Source organism: Equus caballus, chromosome 3 (genome assembly GCF_041296265.1).
Source record: "Equus caballus isolate H_3958 breed thoroughbred chromosome 3, TB-T2T, whole genome shotgun sequence".
NCBI lineage: Eukaryota > Metazoa > Chordata > Mammalia > Perissodactyla > Equidae > Equus > Equus caballus.
In genome coordinates this window covers 31,676,292-31,701,139 of record NC_091686.1, presented here as the reverse complement: position 1 = coordinate 31,701,139, position 24,848 = coordinate 31,676,292, and the positions used below count along the sequence as shown (strand labels likewise).

General features: G+C 51.8%; 1 protein-coding gene across 5 annotated transcripts in view; it reads right to left on the bottom strand.

Moving 5' to 3' along the window:
• Positions 1 to 303: 303 nt before the first annotated feature.
• Positions 304 to 24,848, bottom strand: part of ATP2C2 (ATPase secretory pathway Ca2+ transporting 2) — a 77,331-nt gene continuing 52,786 nt past the window's right edge. For 3 of the 5 annotated variants that reach the window (XM_001499832.7, XM_023637418.2, XM_070262110.1), the window contains 16 exons: positions 24,062 to 24,186; positions 23,816 to 23,913; positions 22,835 to 22,936; positions 21,357 to 21,446; positions 20,735 to 20,836; positions 18,814 to 18,970; positions 16,088 to 16,258; positions 15,239 to 15,336; positions 15,103 to 15,153; positions 13,870 to 14,036; positions 12,201 to 12,269; positions 11,990 to 12,106; positions 10,405 to 10,552; positions 2,543 to 2,641; positions 2,219 to 2,360; positions 304 to 670 (listed from right to left, as the gene is read on the bottom strand). In XM_001499832.7, coding sequence (XP_001499882.3) covers positions 552 to 670; positions 2,219 to 2,360; positions 2,543 to 2,641; positions 10,405 to 10,552; positions 11,990 to 12,106; positions 12,201 to 12,269; positions 13,870 to 14,036; positions 15,103 to 15,153; positions 15,239 to 15,336; positions 16,088 to 16,258; positions 18,814 to 18,970; positions 20,735 to 20,836; positions 21,357 to 21,446; positions 22,835 to 22,936; positions 23,816 to 23,913; positions 24,062 to 24,186 — 1,855 coding nt within the window. In that variant the 3' untranslated portion in view covers positions 304 to 551. Of the gene's footprint in view, positions 671 to 2,218; positions 2,361 to 2,542; positions 2,642 to 9,080; positions 9,666 to 10,404; positions 10,553 to 11,989; positions 12,107 to 12,200; positions 12,270 to 13,869; positions 14,037 to 15,102; positions 15,154 to 15,238; positions 15,337 to 16,087; positions 16,259 to 18,813; positions 18,971 to 20,734; positions 20,837 to 21,356; positions 21,447 to 22,834; positions 22,937 to 23,815; positions 23,914 to 24,061; positions 24,187 to 24,848 lie in introns of those variants that run through there. The other 2 variants (XM_023637415.2, XM_023637416.2) reach the window with 2 other exon arrangements.

The following is a 24,848-nucleotide window of genomic DNA, read 5'->3' as shown; positions in this document are numbered from 1 at the left end:
TTGCCATATCCGTGGGCGTGAACACGAGGCTGGGTTCCAACCCGGCCGTGTGTGGGAAACCAGTGACTAAACCCTTCAAAATGATGATTGGGCCCCTGGCATAGCACTGAACAAAAATACCCAAAGCCCCCATATTATAGATGAAGAAATGGGGCCTCAAAGGGGCCAACATCGGGCAGAGAAGTGACCGGAAGCCCAGGCCCCGTCCCCACGGCCAATCTTCGCGTCCTTCCAGCAGCCCGTGTAGTCCCCATGAGCGGGCTGCGGCACGTCGAGCTGTGGCAAACACGTAGCCAGACGTGGTTAATAAAAAGCATTGGTTTAATAAATAGCGAGCTGTTTCTGTGCGGGCTCCCCACCGTCTGTCCCAGAGCCCCGCGGGAGAGTGACCGGGGGACGCGACCCGAGCTTCCTGCTGGTTTTCCGAGAAGAACCACGAGGGAGTGACCTAATGCTGTGGCGGCCCGAACACGCCCTCTGAGGAGGGGCCGGGGCAGGGCCACAGTCACGCAGATAGAGATGGTTCAGGGAGTTCCCACGGGCCGGGGCCCCTATACGGCTTCCTGGGGAACCCGGGCTTTCCTGGCTCTGGAGCAGAGTTTTTCACATAGTTTGACCAGCTCTGACAAAATGAACACGGACGAGGCCAACCCGGTCAGAAGCAACAAATCTGCCAACAGGTGAGAAGAGAAAAGGGTCAGAGAGCACAGGTGGTACCCCTGGCCCCAGCTGCACCCGCTCCGGACTCTGGCCAGAATCGGGGCAGCAGGCCATGTGGCGGTGCCTACGGGTCCGCCACACAGCTCCCAGGAGCCTTTGCTGCGGAGCGCTGTTCCTTATGCTTCATCCTTAGTTACAGAGAGACAGAGGCGAGGGGCCAGGAGCTGGGAGCTGAGAACCAGCCCTCTCCACTCCCCCAGCCAGCATCCGGGATGCTGCAGAGCCGGCTCCACAGGACCAACCGGCCTTTCCAGGCGGCTCAGAGCAGCCGCCCCCAACCATCGCTCCCTCTCCCAGCCCAGCCCTCCCTCCCTCCTTCCTGGGGACAGATGCCTCCAGTCTCGGCTGACCCCACTCTATCTTGGGGTTTAGAGCATTCCCTGGCTCCCTGTGGTCAACAGCTCATGACAGCACGGTGCCCAAGCACAGCCACAGGGCTCCCTTCAGATCTGGTGAGCTGACTTCATTCCCAGGGGAGGGAAACCGCCATTACAAACATTTTCTTTCGGTTCTTTCTCTTGTCTGTGCCTGCAGGCATTCAGAGGGCACTGCTTTTTAGGTTTTGGGCAAGAAAGAGCTGTTGTTCCCCAGTCTTGCCCTAAAGTTGTCAATGGACTTGTCCCCCCGTGCTCAGACCTGACGAATTATTTCCTGGTCCTCACAGATGTGCCTGACCTGTGCCCACCCTGTGCTCTGCCTTGGGGGGCTGCCTCACCAGCCCCGGCCCTCTGGGGTTGGCCAATGGAAACTAGGGCTGGAAGGAAGGGAGGAGGAGGAGGAGAAGTCCCCCGGGTTGCTGCTGCTCTCTAGGTGACCTCCTCCCCCTCCCCAACCCCACCCTCCTCCCACTTCTGCTCCCTGTCATCTAGCTTCAGGCCACCCCAGGAAGCTTCCAGAGGAAGAACTCGGATCTGCGGGAAGCCTGGGTGAGAACCAGCGGAGTCCCCAGGGTTCCGCACCAGGGTGTGCATGGTCGGGGCCCCTGGAGAGCCACAGTCATTAAATGGTGTCCCTTTCAGCAAGAACTACTGGCTGGGCCCGCTCCCTGTGGCCAAGTAAGGTGTCCATGTCACACAGGACTGTGAAAACCCCCCACTGCCAACAGGGGCAAACTCGCTCCTGGGCTGGGGGCATGCGGCATGTCACGGGCTGAGTCCAGACTTGGTCCATTGGGGCACAGCCCCCAGGCCTCACTGCACCTGCTGTGTGCACTCTGAGCCCCCTGCCCTGGGGTAGGGGGGCTGGGATGCCAAGTCCCCTTCCGCCCTCAGCCCTACTCCTGCCACAGGTGCCTTGTCCTCTGTGGGTCCCTGGGTCTCCATGCTTCATCATGTCACCCTCTTAACCCAATGCAGATGCCCAGGCATGAGTCTGGTCCTTTTGGGGACAGAATGGCCCCACCTAGGGACTTCGTACCCTAGAAAGCTCTGCAGTTCCACTCCCCAGGGGGATGGGGCAGCATGGGGTGGCCCTGGCCTCGGTGACCCCTTCCACTCACCGAGCACCCCCAGGTTCTCTGTCTGGAAGACCCTCTGCAGGGGTGGGATGTAAATCACGGCCAGCTGCCCCAGGATTGAGCCGAGCACCGAGTAGAGGAACATGTGGTTCCGGAGGAAGCCAATTTCGAATATCAGCTTTGTCTGTGGGAGGAGAGGGGTGTGCGTCAGCCAGCACACAGCCCACAGCTCAGACAAGGACGCCTACAGACGCCAGGGTGGAGGGAGAGCCACGGAGGGGCGGGTGGGGACCGCAGAGTTTCTCACTGGGGACCCGATTTGCATCTACGGGAAGAGGAGAGTGGCCCCCATCAGCTGGGTCTCACCTGAGAGCGGCAGGTCAGGGCGTTGAAGAGGTCAAAGAACACAAAGCAGGTGAAAGTCATCGTTGTGGTACGTGGGGTGCTTGCCCTGTCTTCAGGGATCTGGAACACATGCACAGGATGAGGGGGTCCCAGGGAGACACCGTGATTCCCTCAGATACTCATCAGACTGAGAGCCAGGGAGGGAGGGGCAGTCCACACAGTAGGCCACGCTGTAATGGCCACTCCTGTGTCCAGGCCGCAGCAGTGTAGATGTTTTACTAGGAATTCATCAAGACCTCCCTTGTCTTGGTGACCTGGTGAAGTGTGTCCTCCGACCACTCCAGGGCCCGGCCCCTCTGTGGGCACCTGGGGGCCGTCAGCCCTTCCTCAGGAATTTCGGCTGCCACGACACTGGAGAGTGGAAACCCCGCACAGGGAGAGGAGATGCCCCTTCCCACAGCAGGTGACGTTGCCTCCTGGGAGGTGACACTGGTACAGTTACATCCACTTAGCAGAATGTCACTTCCAACAAGGAAGGCAGGACATGGACCCCATGGAGAACTGGGACCTGTGACATCAGCATCATGGCAGAGTGAGTTGTTCCCTTTGTCTCTGTCCTCTAAGTTACAACTAAATGGACATTCATTAACCAACAAGATTCCCTATACAACACACTAGGATGCCTGAGAGATCCTTGCAGCCGTGCATCTGAAGCCGGGGGGACTGGATCCCCGGGAAGCAGTGGAACCAGGTGAGTGGCCCCCTCTCCCTCCCTGGGAGCAGCGATCTAAGTTGTGGGCCCTCACACAGTGGCCAGCGTGACGGTCAGAGGAGGCAGGGGCAGCCCAGCCTGCGTGTCAACACTTTCAGAGTTGTGGCCCAGTCCACGGGAGCACCCACTGTGCCGTGGTGGCCCCACTTGTGAGAACGCTCCCCACTGAGTGGCTCGGCTCAGTCCCCAAAAAGGAGCCCCCACTAAGCGCAGCAGGTCAGCTGAACCATGCGTGAGTGAAGACTTGGCCCATGCGTGTGAAAGAAAGCGCCCATCCCCTCCTGCCTAGCACACCAGCTTGTCCGGTTCCCTGTCGAGGGCAGCGGTCCTGCCCCAGAGCGACCTGCTGGCAGCAGAGCACAGAGGATGCGCCCGCACATGTTCGTGACCTGCCACGTCGCTGCAGCCAGCCCATGAAAATGCAGAGCAGTCCTACTAGCACAACTCCCTGCAGATGGGCTGGATCAGAACACAGAGCTCCTGCTCCCCCTCAGTGGTGGCAGCTGGAATCTGCGACCTGATATGACCACAAATGCACCGGCAAAGGATCAATTCATCAAACACCATGAAGAGCTGCAGTAACACTTCAGAGCAGAAGGAAAATGACAAGTCTCCAGACACCAATCCTGAAGTCACAGAAGTTTACAATCTAAATGAGAGAGAATTCAAAATAGTGTCATAAAGAAATTCAATGATTACAAGAAAACTCAGAAAGACAGTTCAGTGAGCTCAGGAATAAAATTAATGAGCAGGAGGAAGACTTCACCAAAGAGACCGAAACTCTAAAAAAGAACCAAACAGAACTTCTGGCCATGAAGAACACAATTAATGAGATAAAAAATAATCCAGAGGGCCAGCCTCAGTGGCCTAGTGGTTAAGTTTGGTGAGCTCCGCTTTGGCAGCCCAGGTTTGGTTCCCAAGCACGGACCTATACCACTCATCTATCAGTGGCCATGATGTGTCAGCAGCTCATACAAAATAGAGGAAGGTTGGCAACAGATGTTAGCTCAGGGCAAATCTTCCTAAGCAAAAAAAGGAAAGAAAAATAATCTAGAATCAATAAAAAAATAGAGCTGACGTTATGGAGAACAGAATTAGTGATTTAGAGGATAGAAATATAGAAATGCTTCAGGTGGAGGAGAGAGAACTAAGATTTTTAAAAAATGAAGAAATTCTTCAAGAAATATTCAACTCAATTATGAAAAGCAGCATAAGGATTATAGGTATTCCAGAGGGAGAAAGGAGGGAGAATGGAACAGAGAGCTTGTTCAAAGAAATAGTAGCTGAGAACTTCCCAAACCTGGGGAAGGAACTGGACTTACAAGTATACGACGTCAATAGAACTCCTAATTACATCAATGCACAAAGACCTTCTCTGAGGCAAATAGTAAAACTGGCAAAAGTCAATGACAGAGAATGGAATGATATATCCCAAATACTGAAAGACAAAAGCTTTCAGCGGAGAATACTATATCCAGTGAAACCATCCTTCAGATACGATGGAGAAATAAGCTTCCCCAGATAAGCAGAAGCTGAGAGAGTTCATGACCACTAGGTCTCCCTTACAAGAAATGTTGAAAGGGGCCCTCCCATCCGAAACTAAAAAGCGAAGGTTTACAAAATGAGATAAAGAGAATCAGAAAATTGCAGCTCTCTAGCAGGAGAGGTTAGTAAACATTTAATTATAAAAGAGAAGGAAAGCATCAAAATAACTATAAACACGTCAGTTTAGTCACAAACTCCCAACACAGAAAAGAACAATTTGTGACAACAATAACTGAGAAGGGCAAGAGGAGAGGGAAGGAAGCTCTTTGGCTAATGGAGATACGAGGCTATCAGAAAATGGACTATCTCATCTATGAGATCTTTTATACAAACCTCATGGTAACCGCTAAACAAGAAATCAGAGCACAGACACAAATCACAAATAAAGAGAAAACTGAGAAACCCACCAAACTGAAATGGCAGACAGAAATGCAAGGGAACAGGAACAGTGGAGATATAGATCAGCTGGAAAACAAGAGAGAAAATGGCAGCATTAAGCCCTCACAGATCAATAATCACTCTAAATGGATTGAATTCTCCAATCAAATGACACAGAGTGGTTGGATTAAGAAACAAGACCCAACAACACAGTGCCTCTAGGAAACACATCTCAGCTCTAAAGACAAACAGAGGCTCAAAGTGAAGGGATGGAAGACGATACTCCAAGCAAATGGCAAACAAAAGAAAGCAGATGTTGCCATACTTAGATCAGACAAAGTAGATTTCAAGATAAAAAAGGCAGTGAGAGACAAAGAGGGGCAGTATATAATGATAAAAGGGACATTCCATCAAGAGGACATAACACTTATGAATATATATGCCCCTAACACAGGAGCACCAAAGTACAGAAAGCGACTATTAACAGACCTAAAAGGAGAAATTGACAGCAACACAACAATAGCAGGGGACTAACATCCCACTCACATCAGTGGACAGAGCATCCAGACAGAATGTCAGCAAGGAAATAGTGGACTTCAATGATACATTAGACAAGATGGACTGAATGGATACATATAGAACATTCCATCCGAAAACAGCAGAATAGACATTCTTCTCAAGTGCACATGGAACATTCTCAAAGATAGACCATATGTTGGGAAACAAGGCAAGCCTCAACAAATCCAAGATAGAAATCACATCAAACATCTTTTCTGACCACAATGCTATGAAACTAGAAATAAACTATAAGAAAAGGGCTGGTAAAGTCACAAATATATGGAGAATAAATAACATGCTACTGAACAACCATTGGATCAATGAAGAAATCAAAGGAGAAATAAAAAACATACCTGGAGACAAATGAAAATGAAAACATAACATACCAACTCTTATGGGATGCCCCAAAAGTGGTGCTAAGAGGGAAATCTATAGCAATGCAGGCCTCCTTCAACAAACAAAAACCTCAAATAAGTAATCTTAAACTACACCTAACAGAACTAGAAAAAGAAGAACAAACAAAGCCCAAAGTCAGCAGAAGGAGGGCAATAATAAAAATTAGAGCAGAAATAAATGAAATGCAGGCCTGCCCAGTGGCATAGTGGTTAGGTTGGGATGCTCCTTTTCAGTGGCCCAGGGTTCACAGGTTCAGATCCCAGGCATGGACCTAGTACCACTTAGCAAGCCATGCTGTGGCAGCTTCCCACGTATAAAATAGAGGAGGATTGGCACAGCTGTTAGCTCAGCAACAATCTTCCTCAAGCAAAAAGAGGAGGATTGGCAATGGATGTTAGCTCAGGGCCAATCTTCCTCACCAAAAAAAGAGAAAAAAAGTTACCCAAAACAAAAACCTTTCAAGAAATAAATGAAATAGAGACTAAGAAAATAATAGAAAGGATCAATGGGATTAAGAGCTGGTTCTTTGAGAAGATAAACAAAATAGACAAAGCCTTAGCCAGACTCACTAAAAAAAAAAAAAAAGAGAGAAGGCTCAAATAAATAAAATTAAAAGTGAAAGAGGAGAAATTATAACAGATACCACAGAAGTACACAGGATTATAAAAGAATACTATGAAAAACTATATGCCAACAAACTGGACAATCTAGAAGAAATGGATAAATTCTTAGACTCATACAACCTTCTGAAACTGAACCAAGAAGAAACAGAGAATCTGAATGGACAAATCACAAGTAAAGAGAGTGAAACAGTAATCAAAAACCTCCCCCCAAAAGTCCAAGACCAGATGGCTTCTCTGGAGAATTCTACCAAACATTCAAAGTTGCATTTCTATACACTAATAATGAACTAGCAGAAAGAGAACTCAAGAATACAACACCATTTACAGTCACAACAAAAAGAATAAAACACCTAGGAATAATTTTAACCAAGGAGGTGAAAGACCTATACACTGAAAACTATAAGACATTATTGAAAGAAATCGATGATGACATAAAGAGATGGAAAGACATTCCATGTGCTTGGATTGGAAGAATAAGCATAGTTAAAAATGTCCATACTACCCAAAGCAACCTACAGATTCAATGCAATCCCAATCAGAATCCCAATGACATTCTTCAGGGAAATAGAACACAGAATCCTAAAATTCATATGGGGCAACAAAAGACCCCGAATAGCTAAGGCAATCCTGAGAAAAAAGAACAAAGCTGGAGGCATCACAATCCCTGACTTCAAAATATACTACAAAGCTACAATAATCAAAACAGCATGGTACTGGCACAAATACAGGTGCACAGATCAATGGAACAGAACTGAAAGCCCAGAAATAAAACCACATATCTACGGACAGCAAATCTTTGACAAAAGAGCCAAGAACATATAATGGAGCAAGTAAAGTCTCTTCAATAAATGGTGTTGGGGAAACTGCACAGCCACATGCAAAAGAATGAAAGCAGACCGCTACCTTACACCATGCACAAAAATCAACTCAAAATGAATTAAAGACTTGAAGGTAAGATGTGAACCGTAAAACTCCTAGGAGAAAACATAGGCAGTACCATCTTTGACATCGGTCTTGGCAGCATCTTTTCAAATACCATGTCTACTCACGCAAGGGAAATGAAAGAAAAAATAAACAAATGGGTCTACATCCCACTAAAAAGCTTCTGCAAGGCAAAGGAAACCAGGAACAAAACGAAAAGACAACCCACCAACTGGGAGAAAATATTTGCAAATCATTTATCCAACAAGGGGTTAATTTCCAAAATATATGAGGAACTCATACAACTCAACAAGAAAATAACAAACAATCCACTCAAAAAATGGGCAGAGGAGATGAACAGAAGAAGATACACAGACGGCCAACAGACACGTGAAAAGATGTTCAGCATCACTCACCATAGGGAAACGCAGATCAAACCTACAATGAGCTATCACCTCACACCCATCAGAGTGGCTATAATTAAGACAAGAGATAATATGTGTTGGAGAGGATGTGGAGAGAAGGGACCACTCATTCCCATTTGAGTGGGAATGCAAACTGGTGCAGACACTATGGAAAACAGTATGGAGCCTCCTCAAAAAATTAAAAATAGAAATACCAGGGGGCCCAGCCCGGTGGCGCAGCGGTTAAGTGTGCACATTCCACTTTGGCAGCCCGGGGTTCGCCAGTTCGGATCCTGGGTGTGGACATGGCACCACTTGGCAAGCCGTGCTGTGGTAGGCATCCCACATACAAAGTAGAGGAAGATGGGCACGGATGTTAGCTCAGGGCCAGTCTTCCTCAGCAAAAAGAGGAGGTTTGGCAGTAGTTAGCTCAGGGCTAATCTTCCTCAAAAAAAAAAAAGAAATACCATACAACCCAGCCATCCTCCTACTGGGTATCTACACAAAGAACTTGAAATCAATACTTCAAAGAGATCTCTGCAGCCCTGTTTTCACTGCAGCATTATTCACAATAGCCAAGATGTGGAAGCAACCCAACTGCCCACCAACTGATAAATGGATGAAGAAGATGTGGTGTATACACAATGGAATGCTGCTCAGCCATAAAAAAGACAAAACCATCGCATTTGCAACAACATGGATGGACCTCGATGGTTTTATACTATGTGAAATAAACCAGACAGAGACAGACAAACACCGTATGATTTCACTCCTATGTGGAAGATAAACACATAGATAAACAGAATGGATTAGTGGTTACCAGAGGGGAAGCGGGTAAGAGGGTGGGTGCAAGGGGTAAAGGGGCCCACATGTATGGTGATGGATAAAGCCTAGACCATTGGGGGTGAGCACGACGCAGTCTACACAGAGACATATAATAACGGACACCTGATTACACAATGTTATAAACCAATATGACCTCAATTAAAAAAAAAAGAACAATAACAAGTGTTGGTGAGGATGTAGAAGGAAAAAAGAGAATGGACTAGGGCCTTTGAGGCTGAGCGGGGGAGGCCGCGGACCCCCGCCCTGGCTTTGGCGCCCCTGCAGGACCCGAGTCAGGTCTCGTTTTGGCTGCATCTCGGGGGCAGAGCTGGAACCGAAGGTGAGAACGACTCACGATGACAAGGTTCTGGGCAGTTCTCCCCAGCTTCCCATGCCTGATGTGAGCAGTGAGGGACCTCGCTCTGGCCCAGGCAGCAGCCACCACTCCTGCCTGAGCTCAGCTGCTGGAGCGCAGTTCGCAGCAGGCTCCCCCGGGACGTGTGTGGAGAGAGACGGCTCAGGAGCTCTGCGTTTCTCCCAGGCTCCGGGGACGCGGATGCTGCGGGGCCCCACGCCGAGGACCGCGGGGCTAGGACGGGCAGGCCTGCGCCTCTCCCTCCAGCAGGCTGAGCACACGGGCTGGACTAAAGTGGGGCCTCCGCCACCGGCCCGGCAAGGAGAATTCGGAAAAAAGCAAAGCTGCTCCTCTTGGGGCAGAGCGGCTGCTCGAGAGAAAGTGAGAAATGGTGGCTTTTAACCCTTACTTATACCATATAAAACAAACCAAGGTAGATTGTAAATGTAAAAGGTAAAACTAAAGCTTTCAGAAGAAAAAAAAATAGGGATAGGTAAAATTTTACTAAACAAGACGCAAAATGCTAACCACAAAGTATAATGGGTAAATTGGACTACACTCAAATGAAGACCTTTTTGTCAAGGATTTCATAGACTGCAACACTCCCGTCCTGCACGTGGGCAGGTGGAGACCGACCACCTGCCTAACCTTCCATCGGGGTCACTGGATGTCACGGCACGGGGCCTCCCTGAGCCTGTGGGCCCCGAAGAGGTGACCCGTAACAAGATCCTGCAACCAGACACCTCCAGGGACTAAGCCTGGAGTCCTTTTTAGATTTCAAATTGCTTCCTGGTGATAACAGAAAGAAGAATGGCATCGTGTCCTATTTAGAAAAAAAATGTGGATTCTTTTCTCTGCCCCGAGGCCTCACATCCTTCCGCCTTGTCCCACCTCTGCAAAGTCAGCTGCCAGCCCCCTGCCCTCTACCACCCAGCCCCATCGATCCCCTGTATGTACGTTTGTCTCCCCTGCATGGTCCTGAGCCCCATGGGGGCCAGGGCAGGGAGCGTGCGCCCTGCTTCCCACACAGCCCAGCCCCATGTCGGCCACCACACAGGCCCTCGGGGAACCCTCTCGTTGGACGAGCCAGCGAGGAGTTTCCTCACCTCTTTCCAGAAGATGAAGAGGGTCCCGCTGATGATGGCGGCAGCCGACAGGAGGATTCGCGAGATGAGGGCTCTGCTGAGGATCGTGTCCTGGGGGCTCCGCGGCGGCTGCCGGAGGGCGTCCTTGTCAACCGGCTCGACCCCCAAGCTGCTCAGAACAAAACGGGACACTTTGAAAAGGCCACAGAGAAAGGGTGGTTTTGAAAAGACGTGCAACAATTAAATAAATAAGGACCCCTGAAGCAGATGCGCTAGTTGGCAAATGACTCCGGGTTGTCCTGCCTGAACCTGGGGTGCTCCCAGTCTCACGGGGACCTCCCCGTCCTCACATCCTTGGACCTCTCCCTAACCGCCCAGACCCTCAGCTGCTTCCGGGGTGCTCCCCAACAGCCTGGACCCCATGGGCAGCCGTCTACCCCCTCCACCCTCATGCCTGCCCATCTCCAGCCATCCCCAAACACGGGGATGGAAAGCCACCCCCAGCGGCTGACCACACTGTGGTCCTGGATCCACGCCTGGTCACTCCTCATGCTCAGGCAATTTGTATCACCATGCGGGGACCCCCTCACCCCCCTGCCCAGGTTGGGCCTGGCCTCGTGCCAGCTGGCGTGGGTAAATGGGATCCAGGCCCCGCCACGGAGACCCCCCATCAACTGAGCAACAGTTGCCTTCAGCCGACTCTGAAACAGTGGGATTGATGCTGGACCCACAACAGACAGCGCGGGGGCACTGAGGAGGGAGCAGGCGGGGTGGGGCCCCACTCTGTGCAGACGCAGCCGCGGTCCAGCTGTGCTCACGGCCCCATGCCCAGGGAGAGCGTGTAGAAGAGGTGAGCCTCGTGCTGGGCCTGGAGGGAATAAAGGAGGACCCTCCTTCCCTCGGCAGCTGTCACGGTGACGGTTAAGTTAATCCCGGTAACGAGAGCCCACCCCATTTGAAACAGCACCTCTATGTGCTCAGACCCAGTGATGCTGGCTTGGTCCTGCAGGGCTTCCTGAATGCAAGCTCGCTCTTTCTCCTGCATCATTCAGCTAGCCTAGCCGTCCCTTCTCATTCATTCATTCAGCTGATAATTTACTGAGCACCTACGTGCCAGGAACTGTTGCAGGAGCCAGGGATTCTGCAGAGAACGAAGCAAAAGTCTTGCCTCCGTGAAGCTGACTCTCAAGGGGAGATGGATTATAATCAGATAAATAAGGAAATCTATGTATATTTTCCCCTCCAGGGAAAAATAAAGCAGGGTAAGGTGACTGAGAGTGAGGAGGCTGCTGTTAGAGTAATCCGGGAGGACTTCTTGGAGGTGGTGAGCTGAATGAAGAGAGGGATTGGGCCACGCAGGTAGCCCAGGGACAGCATTCCAGGCAGGGGGGCAGACAGTTCTGCCTGCATAGGTGCTTTCTCCAGTGTCCAGTGCATTCCACTCTGTCTCCCTCCCCCGACCCAATGCACCACACTTAAGTTTCCTGGGACTCCTGACAGCCAGCGACTGTCTTTGCCCATCTCTGTAGCCCCGGGCCCCTGCACAGAGAAGGGGTACAGTCAGTGGAGCCTGGCACAAGTGCTCCCGGCCAGCCTGGTGCCTCACCTCTGCGCGGGTGGCCCGTCCATGATGATGTTGATCCATAGGATCTGCATGGCATTGAGAGGGTTGGGCAGGTTGCACACAGTGGACAGAGCGATGAGGCTCAAGGCCGAGATGCTCCTGCGGGACACAAGCGGCAGACACACGGCACCGTCAACGGCCGCTCGCCAGAGGCAGACGCAGCACCTGGCGGCAGTGGGGATGCTCGACTTACGTGCTCAGCTGAAATCGGACAAAGTTTTTGATGTTATGGAAAATCCCCTTGCCTTCCTCCACTGCATTCCTGCGAGAGAGCAGAGAGGGTTTGTTCACAGAGGGGGCCTGGCGGAAACGTGCGCTCGGCTCCGTCAGCTGCTAAAGGAAGTCATGCTGCCACCCAGGGGTGACATGCTCGGACCCTTTCCTCCCGTCCTCCCTGGCTGGCGTTCTCGGAGACACACCCGTAAGGAGGATGATGTGCTAATGGGTGCCATCAGCCGCTGGGGACAGGTCCCCGAGCCATGATGGCCCTTCTGTCCAAGGACTGTCAGTTACTCTGTCACCCGAGCCCGGGGCCCCAGCCGTTGCCCAGGCCTCTTGAGGGGCCTAACGTGCCTCGGTGGGTCACCCACGACAAGAGGCACAGCAGACCCAGTAAACCTGGTCCCTGGATCCAGGAGCGGCAAGAAGGGAGGGCTAGGAGGTTGAAGACATCAACTACTGTATTTTTAGAACACTTTTTGCAGAAGTCCTTTAAAAAACTTGATCTTGAGTCACAAACGTAGAGAACTAATTCCTCCTCTGTTTTACTAGAAAATTCTGCAAAAGAACTAAAACTGAAGGGCTATATATATATTAACTGCATTTTTTTCTTTTCCTCAGGACGATGTGTTTTAAGGATTCCCATGGTGAATCCATTAGTAAAGAAAAGATGCCTTTTATAAAGTCGATCAGCACACCAAACTTCAATGTGGGTTCAGATTTTTGGTATCAGGCTTAAGACAACTTTTCTCCCAGCCCCAATTACTGCGATTTACCTATGAGTGAAGTCTTAATTAGAACTAATTAAAATTAGAACTAGAGGAAAGGTAAATTTATCCAGAGAAAAATACAGAAAAGTGAAACAGGAGAAAACAGATTTTTCAGAACCTCAGAACCTAGAGTTGGCATCTGTATTAATGCTTTGGGCATTTCTGTCCAATCTCTGTCAATGCATGAAACATACATAGTGACACAAACACAACACTCCACTCAAACTGAATATGTTCATTTTTAGCTTTTTTCACTTAACACTACAGTGTGAGCATTTTTCTGTGTCATTAAAATGTTTTTTTAAAACATGATTTTTTCTTTTTTGCTGAGGAAGATTGGGCCTGAGCTAACATCTGTGCCCATCTTCCTCTACTTTATATGCGGGACGCCTGCCACAGCATGGCTTGACAAGCGGTGCCATGTCCGCACCTGGGATCTGAACCAGTGAACCCCCGGCCGCTAAAGAGGAATGTGCGAACTTAATCGCTGCGCCTCCTGGCCGGCCCCAAACCATGATTTTTGATGGCCACATAGTCTGCCAGGCCCTTGCTGTTGGCACTAGGGCTGGTCTAGGATTCCCGTATAACCAGCTACCGTTCACAGGCCACATGCACCTCTTCTGTATGCCCCACCCCGCATTTTCCATCAGTGCCTGAAATGCACCCTCAGGCTGCAAATTACGGTTCTGCTGCACTTGTCTGTAACATTCCCCTGGGTGCTGCGTGCCACCAACCTCAGGGGGGCCCCATGACCCTGCTTTAAGTGGTGTGCGGGTCTGGGGACACCTCGTGTCTCCAGCGCAGCAGATCCCAGGGGGCACCTGGCTGCTCCAGGCGTTTTTGCAACTAAAAAAACCCTGAAGAGCCACTTACATGATGGCTGAGAAGTCATCGTCCACCAGGATCATGTTGGCGGCCTCTTTGCTAACGTCCGTGCCCGTCTGCCCCATGGAGATCCCGATGTCCGCCGACTTCAGGGCGACCGCGTCATTCACCCCGTCCCCCGTCATGGCCACGATGGCCCCCGACTTCTGCAAGGCCTTTGGAAAGAGGAGGCGACTGGAGGCCTGCAGCCTGAGGACCTTCCTTCTAGACCCTTCCTTCCCGCCTGCTGCCCTGCCTCTCACACCGCCAGCTGACAGCAGGGACCGCGCCTCTGGAGGGCGCTGGAGTTGGCTGGCCCGGGTCTGAATCCAGTTGCACCTGCACCGGCTGTGGGAACCGGGCCAGCCTTGGACCTCTCAACCTCAGTTTCTCCACCTGCAAAGTGGGAGCAGCAGTCCCTCCTTCTCGGGGCTGTCGTGAGGCCTCAGCTGAGACCACGGGTGTGATGGCCCGGCAACAGTAAAGGCTGGCACGTGTTGTCCATCACCATGGCCACATAATAACCGACAATCGTCTCCTGAAACCGCGCGGTGCCCAGTAAGTATTAACATTTCCTTTGAGGAATAACTTGCACAGAAATTTACTCTGTAGAACTAAAAAAACCCCAAAAATAACATAAAAGAAAAAACACGACCACCAGCAGAGTTAAAGAGCCCATTTTCAAAGCGCGTGTGTGCAGGGAAACCAAGCACACGGCAGGACTCTCGTTCCAGCGCTTCCATTTTTTGATGCACAATCAGAAAATCACGTCAGTTCTTTACTCGGCACCTGCTGTGTGCCAGGCACTGTGCCAAGAGCTCTACAGTCCTGGCTTCGTCTAATCCTCTGGCCAACCTTGTGACTCAGCTGATGTCATTCATATTATCCCCATTTTACAGACGAGGAAACCAAGGCTTGGAGTTAATAACAAGAATACCCTGAAGAGCACTCGACTCACGGAGGCTAGCCTCTTTTTAGTTTTCCCTTGGCACCACTCAATTCCTGCTGTTTTCGGTGTATGTGGCCAAGGGCCCCCAGTCGTCCTCTCCCCAGAAGCTGGGACAAGGTCCCCACTGGTGTAGCCACCCTGGACCTAGAGAAGGAGGCCACAGCTTGAGGATGGCCGAGGTTCCTGCCAGCATGAGTCCTGGCCCACCCCGTGGGGCAGAGCCACTGACACGGCCACCCTGGCTTTACCCTGAGGGACAAACGAGGGACAGCCTGTCCCCTCACATGGCGTACCTTTATGATCTTGAGTTTATGCTTCGGGCTGGTCCTGAAGAAGACGGACACCTGGACACAGAGACGTGAAAGAGCCGGGTCAGTGCATGCAGAGCTGGACACAGGCCCCTCGGCCGGAGCCCTGGGAGGCCCCCACCTTCCGCACGCGGTCAGCCAGCTCGTCCTGCTCCATGCTGTCCACCTCCTCCCCGGACACGGCTTTCAGCTGCCCGTTGCACAGGCCGATGTTCCTTCCTGCAGGGGGAGGGAGGACCCGTTCTGAGGGCTGCCCCTGCCTCCACCCGCCCTGACCTCAGCCCCTGCCTTGGCCGCAGAGAATCCACAACAAAACCACGATGGCAACCGCATCCTGAGCACCTGCCACGGAATTAAGTTGCAAGAGAGGCCTTCTTATCCCAGCTTTAAAGATCGGGAAACTGAGAGGGAAGTGACTTCCTCAAGGTCATGGAGCTGGTAATTGGTAATTTTGTAAGCTGACATGATTCTGTCTGATTCCAGAGTCTATGCTCTTTTCACAGTACCAGGCTGCCTCAAGACAGAGGGGTAAGAAAACCAAGGCGTGACAACCCTCATAGCAGTAATAAGTAAACTGCAAGGAGGAGGGCTGTTAACCCTCTGCTGATGAAGAGCCTGAGGGTCAGAGTGGTTCAATGATTTGCTAAGGGCACACAGCTAGTGGCAGAAGCCAGCCTGGAACTGTACACCGGGAATGATGCTGCTTGTGAAGATGAAGTGAGATCACGGATGGAGGCCCCTGGCATACAGGAGCTTCTCAGAATACATAAGGTCTTCTCCCCTTTTGGAGAACCCGCCAACATTTCAGAGACAGCATCCTCAAGGGTGGAGCGCTGGTCCATGAATCTCAGCTCTGTTCTAAGTGCTTGGAAGGCAGGTGCTCGTCTCGAGGATTAGCCAACGGCAGCGCCCCGCTGGAAAGGACGGGCAGACCCCTTCTTCCTCACCCCCGGCTCTGCTCCCCGCTCACCTATCGCCAAGGCCGTCTCCAGAGCATCTCCCGTGATCATTTTCACAGACACGCCCGACTCAGAGAGCACCTGTACCGCTTCCTTCACGCCATCTCTCGGTGGGTCGATGATTCCGACGAGACCCAGAAATGTCAGTGCTCCCAGCTCGGGCCCAGAAGCCAGGGCCAGCACTGAGGAGAGAACGAGACCCGTGGAAAGTTCACTGGGGGCCGAGGGGGTGGGTTTTAGTCAGCCCCCGCCCCCATCGCGTCCCAGAGCCTCTTCTGTCTGCAAGGGGCTTGAACGTCCAGTTCCTGGACCACAGAAGGGAGGCAAGGGTCTGCCCTGAGGCCGTCAGGCTTGTGCAGGGCAGGGATCTTGATTACTCACCCCAAACCCAGAGAAATGCTGGACGACTGGCCCAGCAGGAAAGACAACTTTTGTCCGCTGGTGGCATAAAATCCCAGCCCCACCCAACCAGAGTGGCCACAAGAAAACCTGTGAGGTGGCACACGGGGGGGTTCCTGGCAGTTCTTGCCCTTCATTTGCTCTGTGCTCACTCCTCTGTCACCTCCAGCAGCTACCAAAGGTCAAGAGAACGTGTGGGAGGGCGACACAGGTGAGAGGACGCTGGCTGCTGGCTCCTGTTGGCCGTGGTTGTCTCAGCGGCACAGAAGCTGGGCCCGGCTCCTGGGGGCAGTGCTCCGAGTGGGGGTGGGGTGACAACTGACCTTACTTTGTCACCTATGACACTAGAGGGGGCTGTGGCCAAGAAGTCTCCAGCTGTGCCTCCTTCTTGCTCTGTCATAACACTGTGCCAATAACGTGGGCGCCGTTTGCCAATAATGTGGGCACTGTGTGCCAACGGTGTGGGTGCCGTGTGCCGGTGTCATGTGCTAATGGTGCGGGGGTCAGTCCTCCCCATTCCCAGTGCTCCCCTCCCCACCCTGCCCCTGGGGTCCGCAAATCCTTGAAGACCCATCATGACTGTGCTCTCAGTCCCGGAAAGAGTCTGCAAACTCTCTGTGCCCAGAGGACCCCACTCCCGCCTCTGCTCCTGTCACCCTCACCCTCCTTGTCACTCTGTGGGGTCTTCATCCTTTTTAGGGGCTGGCGTCTGAAGCCTGCACCCCTCTGGGGGCTCCCACATCTGTGGGGCCTGAGTCCCTGGCGTGTCTCTGCGCCTCGCCCACAGTAGGCCCTCCATTCACACTCGCTGGGAGATGAGGCACGTGCCCTCTGCCTCTGCTCTGCTGTGGGCTGGGGAAGACCACGGGTCTCTCTATCTCCAGTCCCCAGGATACACTTTTCCGGGAGGCAGGTTGGAGATGATCCATTATAAATATGAGAGGATCGAGGCTTGACTGGGGGTGGAGGTGGAGTCCTGGCCCATCTTCACGGCTGACCAACCCTCATCACATTCACCTTTGAGGCCCAGAATGGGTCTTTAGGTTCCAACGCTTTGCAGCCAGACAGGTCTGAGTTTAAGCGCTGGCTCCACTATGGACTAGCTGTGTGGCTCAGGCTGGTTCCTCAACCTCTCTGGGCCTCGCAGCAGCTCGGTGGGGATTCAGGGAGTGGTCTCAGTGCGGCACGTGGCAGGGTGCCCGGCACACGAGCGGGGCCCAACTGGGGGGAAGCGCCAGGAGCAGGCGTGGACTTAGAGGGCTTGTGGCCACGACTGACCTCAGCTGGCTGGTCAGCTGGCCAGGGGTCAGTAACAGGTGGGAGACATGCTTATTAATCTGTCGGTTCTTCAGTGATGCTGTGTCAGTGTTGGGAGTCGTGTGACGTGAGCAGATGCGTAGTTACTTTACAGCTTGTATCAGTTGTAACAACAGCCAAAGATGCACCCGTTCTCTTCCAAGCCCCCCTCCTCCACGGACTTGCCCCCACAGCACCTGCTGCCGTGCCTGCCTTCTCCAGGTGGGGAAACCGAGGCACAGCCTTTACCTGCAGGCCTGTTTTAGACCTGGCACAGCACAGACCGTTCTGGGGGACCCTGAGATGTGTCAACGCCTCTGCTTTGGGGGGACACACCCTCACTCAGGAAGGGACGACAAACGGCTCGGTGTTCGCCAACCTCAGCCCGGCAGCTGCTCTGTCCTTGCTCTGCACGCTCGTCAGTGAGCTGCCGGCCACTTGTCATTTCTGTTCCCCGAGGGGGAAACCAGGGCGGCTGGAACCAGGCTGGCAAGGCCAACACTCCTCGTGTTCCCTGAGAGAAAACGAGTGTTCCAGGGTGTCTGTAAACACTCTGTCTGGAAACGGGCAGGCTGACAAATGACACCATGGGAAGCATGCGTCTAATGTCAGGCTGTCAGGGAGGGCGCTGGCCCCGGTGCGGAAAACTGGGAACAGCCAGGGAGTGGGAGGTCTGCCTCGATTTAAAAGCGCTCTGGGTTCTCCTGACAGTCAGCGACAGGTGCGAAGACCAACCAGGAAAACCGATGTTTCTGGTGCATCCCATTCGCCCACCTTAGAAAACTCAGGAGGGTGGGCTCCCAGTCTTCTTGCACCCTGGGACACGCCTGAGCTAACAGGTGTCACTGGGGGGCTGGCCTGGGGTGGGGGCTCTCTATCTCTCATCTGGCCATGAATTCTACACTTGCTTGGCTTCCAGTACACACCGTCCGACTGCCATTGCGATCGGTCACCGTGCTGACTAAGGACCCCGCATTATGTGCTCGCAAGTTCAATATGACACGCAAACTTGAAGCTCGGGGCCCGAGCCGCAGGCACTCACCCCGCAGGCCGAGCGAGCCCATCCTCTTCTCCTCCTGCTGGCAGAAGGATCTCTGTTGGGGCGTCAGTGGCAGGGGGATGCCCCCGTTGTTGTACATGGTACAGTAACGGATCACTTCTTCAAAGGCCCCCTTCATGAAATAAATGTCTTCCTGTTCCTTGAAAAGGACAAATGGGAAAAAAATGTGCTGTCATTGGATGCTTCAGCCCTTCGTGACCGTCACCTCATCCACGCAGAGATGTTGACGGAGGGGTTTATAGTGGACTGTCATCACTCACCAACACAGGACAGGTCAGAGAAGCCACAAGAGAGCCACACGATGGAATACTACGCAGCCCAGACAAGGAGCGAGCTTGATCTGCACCTCCCCTGCTGTACGTTCAGTCCCCTTGTTAATGTCGCCCAGAGCATCCCATACATTTCTTTAATTGGTCACATCCCAGTCGGTGTCATGCCTTTAGGTATGTCATTGACTGCGAGATGTCTATTTCAGGTAGACTGTTGCAGGCACCATTTCCATCTCGTTCCCCCCTGCACTGGGCTCGTGAGAGTGAAGCCACATGAGTAGCTGACTGTTTGCTTGTGCATTTGTTAAGCTCTGTCCCGGCTGGACTCAGTGGCGGGTGCTGTGGTCATACTGGATCCCCAGCATCAGCCCAGTGCCCACCTGCTCACGGTGGGCCGTGAATGAGCTCGTGTAACTGACAGGGAAACATGCCCCAGACATCATTTTAAGGGAAAAGAGCAAAGTGCAAATGCTATACACAGCATGACCCTGTTTTCAAACTCCCATGCCACGTGTTGCGATGCTTACATTTAGAGTCTGGGACGCTCTCTCCCAGACTGAAGGGCTGGGGAGCGGGGTGGGTAGGGAGAGAAGAGGGCAGAACTACAAGGACCTTCCACTTTTTAAGTCACATTTCTATAATTTTTTCTGATGAGAATATATTACCATTGCTTTTGGGGGAAAAAAAGATTTGAAGGTATTCAAACATTTTTAAAAATTCATAACCCCTGTATGCACCCAGAATTTGTGTGCCCATCCACGCATGGCAAAGACCTGGGATAAACTGGCCGAGCCACCCACTGCCCCCAATGAGATGAGAAATCTCAGCATGGGCAAAACGTGAGAGATTCCAGGAGGCGTGGGAGAGAAGGGAAAGGTGGAGAAAAAGCTGGAAGGCAATAAAAAACTCTTTTTCTAAAAAAAAGCTTTTTTTCACTGTAGAAAATCTGGAAAGCTGCAGAAAATTAAAAAGAAAAAAAGGAAACAAAGTCAGCTGTAATCCCCAGCCAGGGGTAATCATTCTCGTTTGGTACATATTCCTCTAGTCACTTGTAACATGTGCACATGCGTGTATGTCCGTGTGCATGTGTGTCCGTGTGAGCTCACGGTTCACACCATTTGTGGTGGATGTTGGGATGCGCCTCCTGGATCCCTCTTGAGGGATGAAGGATTGTTCCCCACGGTGACAGCTGACGAGCTCATGTGTGTGAAGAACTCGCACTGGGATGGAAGACAAGCTGGCGATGGGGTTGGGGTCAGTGGGAGCTCATGGCTGCGCACTAATCAATAATTATATTACAGGCCGGCGAGTCTCCCAGCAGAGCGTGCTCGGAAGCCCCAGCAAACAGAGTGCTGGCTCCCAGCCCTGGAATTTCCGGAGCCTGAGGATCTGATTTCCTAGCAAATTCCGAGGGGCTGCACGTGCTGCTGGCCCAGAGACCCCAGTACGAGAACCAGTGACTCAGACGAAAATCTCAGAAATGGACTCGAGAGGATCCAAGGTTTGTTGCTATCAACTGTATTTTCACATATCTGGACCCTTGAAGAAGCAGATAGGAACTCTAGACGCTTCTCCCTGACGGCTGCATCTTGCTTTGGGGGGGGGGGGTAGGAAAGGGGCGGAGACACACTCACCTCGTTCTTGGGTCTGCACTCCACTGCCATCCACTTCTGCTCCGAACTGAAGGGGATCTCTTTTTTTCTCACGTATGAATCTTTAATGTCGCTTAAGTCCATCTGGGATAATAGATTGGGGCACTGTCGGTGAGTCTTCCTAAACCAATCTTTGTGCAACGTCAGTCCATTTAAAAGATTCATTACTCTAACCAGCTCGAGCAGAAATCTAAGCTAGAATTCAGCTAGAAGCTGAAATCTGCTCGAAACAAAAGCCCGAGGGGTTTCTGCCAGGAGGAAGGTTTCAGACTTGAGGACGTAACAATTTCCCAAAACGGAAAGCCTGGGTTAGTGGGGTGGCCTGCTGTCACAGCCTGGGGGCCTTGCCCGGCCTGACATTCATTCGCTCTTTGATGGCTTTCTGGCCACTTACTTGACATCTCTGAGCCTCGGTTTCCCCAACTCTTACGGAATCACTGGAAAGGGGTTAGAGGCCTGCGGAATGTTCTGGAGCCACACAGCATCTCAGAGCCCATCTCTTCCACCAGTCAGCGGACGGCCTGAGGATGTCTGGGGCCATTTTCTCCCATTGTCACTAAGCTCCCCCATTCCTCATTCGCTCAGACCGCCCGAGATTTCCCACCTTCATTGCCAGGGCGACCAAGGCGCCCTCCGTGGGCTGTCCCATCACGGTGTTTCCTCTGATGATTGCGTTGTTGGCGACACAGCCTGCCTGGAAGGGGGGATTTCCCACGTCTTTAGTTAATACTTGGAGCCAGCACCCGTCAGGGTCCTGGGCTCACTCAGGCACGTGAAAAAGTCAGACATGGACAGCTGGACCCATTTTTGTGGGAACAAGTGTGGGGTGCCGGCGAGTGACCCCAGTGGGTGTGGGTTTCTGTTTGGGGTGACTAAGTGTCCTGGAATTGGACAGTGGTGATGGCTGCGCAACGTTGTGTGTATACTAAACCCACTGAACTGCACACTTTAAAAGGATGAATTCTGTGGTATATAACTTATACCTCAGTTAAAAATAATAATTAAAAAAAGAAAAGGGGGCTGGCCCTGTGGCCGAGTGGTTAAGTTTGCGCGCTCTGCTCCAGTGGCCCAGGGTTTCACTGGTTCGGATCCTGGGCACGGACATGGCACCGCTCATCGGGCCATGCGGGGGTGGTGTCCCACACAGCACAACCAGAGGCACTCACAACTAGAATATACAACATGTACTGGGGGGCCTTGGGGAGAAGAAAAAAAAGAGAGGAGATTGGCAACAGATGTTAGCTCAAGTGCCAATCTTAAAAAAAAAAAAACAGGGGCCAGCCCTGGTGGCACAGCGGTTAAGTACACACGTTCTGTTTTGGTGGCCCGGGGTTCACCTGTTTGGATCCCGGGTGTGGACATGGCACCGCTTGTCAAGCCATGCTGTGGCAGGCGTCCCACATATAAAGTAGAGGAAGATGGGCACGGATGTTAGCTCAGGGCCAGTCTTCCTCAGCAAAAAGAGGAGGATTGGCAATAGATGTTAGCTCAGGGCTAATCTTCCTCAAAAAAATATAAATAAATAAAAATTAAATAAAAATAAAAAAAAAAAAAAACAGAAAAGGAGAAACAAACACAGGAAAAGAGCATGGAGGTGGATCCCAGCTCCCTCCGTCAGTGGCTGGGTGATCTTGGGCACTCACACCCCCTCTCTGAGTCCCCTGTTTCTTCATCTGCACAGCTGAGATAATAGGGTCGCTGTGGTAATGAAGTGGGCCCCTGGAGGTGGGACTTCCACAGACTCATTAAAAATCATAAGACGAGAGCTCGGTTCAGACCTCACGGAGGGAGGGCACGGCTATGTGGGGAGGAGCACATATCAACGACAGCAGTAGGCAGCGCCCAGCGCAGGCGTCTCTTTAAAGCCCTTCCAGCAGGCAGCAAGGAGCACAAACAGCTCCAGCTCTTGCCTTCCCTCTGATTTGCCATCTGTTTCCGGGCCACTGTGACAACCTGACCCCTGGGTGTGGCCCTGTCGTCAGCAAGAACCACTTGGTCCAACTGCTGTTTCTCTGTCCAGAGAGAGCCCCCATCAGCTCCGCTTTACATGCGTATTTCCGCCGTGGCGCCGCGGACACTTACCTCCACCAATTTCCCGACCGAGACATTGCAAAACCCCTTAATGACTTTCTTTGACGGTAAAAGACAGACGGTCCCTTTGCCGTTGTACCCAACTCCGCTGACCTGCGGGGGCAGAGCCGCAGAAAGGAGGTCACCCAGAGTCAGAAATCCGCTCCCCCGGTGGGCCCATAATCTCTTTTTTGGGGATCCCTCCCAAGGACATACTCCTCCCCACGAACAAGGCTTCAAGCACGAAGATGCTCCCTGCAGGATTAAGTTCCAATCAGAATACCTCGCCGACTCAGGGCCCTGCTCCAGTAAATCGCAACGGGATATTCTGCAGCCGGTAACGATTATGGTTACGAAAATGAAGTAACAGCATAGAAGAGTGCTTATGTTCTGGAACACGGCTGGGCACACTTTTATCATAGGGCCAGAGAGCGAATATTTCAGCCTTTGCGTTCCACGCAGTCGCTATCACAACTACTCAACTTGCCTTTCACGCCTTAGCGGTGTGAAAGGAACCGGAGACGAAGACGTAAACGAAAGGGTGTGGCAGCGTGCCAATCAAACTTTATTTACAAAAATGCACACTGGCCCCCGGGCCATCATTGTTGCCCCCTTGGCCTGCAAAGTTTTGTGAAAAGAATAGCAGGATACAAAATCGCACACTCAGGGAGCTCACAGCTGTGCCGAACGCATGAGAGAGACTGAAAAACACAGATAGACTCCTCGTGGTCAGCTGATTGTGTGAGGTTATGGGTGATTGTTTTCTAGCTTCTCAATTTTGAAATGTGCTTATTATGGAAAGATAATTAAAAAATAAAGATGGCTACCCTAAATCAGTCATGTTCTTTGCTGCTATCTGTAGCAAGGAGATTGTCCAATAACCTATATTTGTTTCTCACCGTTTTCTAGAAGACGTCACGTGCTTTCTCTGGGAGGGAAAGGGTCTGCAGGGCATACCTTTGTCTCGAACCTTCTAAATCGCACAGGACTCACCTCAGCGTGGAGCCCATCAGACGTTACAAGCTGGGTGACAGTCATTTCATTGGCAGTCAGAGTCCCTGTCTTATCAGAACAGATGACATTGCAGCAACCTGGCAGAAGAAAATATCAGAGTTTGCAGGAAAAAGAAGTCATTACCGTCAACTCAGAGGCTTATGGGACAACCAGGGTGAATTAACATGGCACCAAAATATCCATTCAATCCAACTCACAAGAATCCAGCCAGCTGGAGTCACTCACCCAGTGTCTCCACGATGGGTAACTTCTTCACAATGACCCGCTTCTTGGCCATCCGCAGCACTCCCAGGACCAGCGTAACCATGACAACAATGGGCAGACCCTCTGGGATGGTGGCCACAGCCAGGCTGGATCAAAAGGCCAGACAGGTCCCCTTTAACACATGCTCAAGGACGATGTGAATCCCAACTGGGCTGGCGACACTTTTACCTGGTGGAGCTCGTCTCTGGTGTCCCAACGCCCCCATTCTGTTCTCTGTTTCCAACGCCATGGTGCACCTGCCTCCTCCTTCAGCATCCATTGCTCTGAGTTCTCACCCTACAAAACCTTGCCTTTGGGAGGGGACCTCCCCTATGAGGCATCCACACTTTAGTGTGAATTAGTCTGTCAGTTGTCTTTGTCTCTTTAAGTGCTTTTGCATTTACATTGTTCTCATTAGAAAAATCTTGGGCCCTATGAAAGGAATTTCCAGAATCAGGCAATAAGAGGGAAGTGGAATCTTTTTGTTCAGAATGTCCTCCTCGGGTCCCTTGAATTTCACTTTTCATTGGTCCAATGGTTTAAGGCACTTCCCGTAAGGAAGCCAGACGAGGAAATTAAAGTTAAGCGAGGTAAAGTGACATAGCTCTGCCTTTGCCTGTTGCAGCAGATCTGTTTTGGGCATCTCATCACTTTTCTATTCTCTCTCCTACTCTTTCTGTACCATGTGACCCCGCCCTCCCATAGTCACGGCTGATTGGATTAGAGGCAAGCATGTGACTCAAGATGAACCAATGAGCCTCTCTCTTGG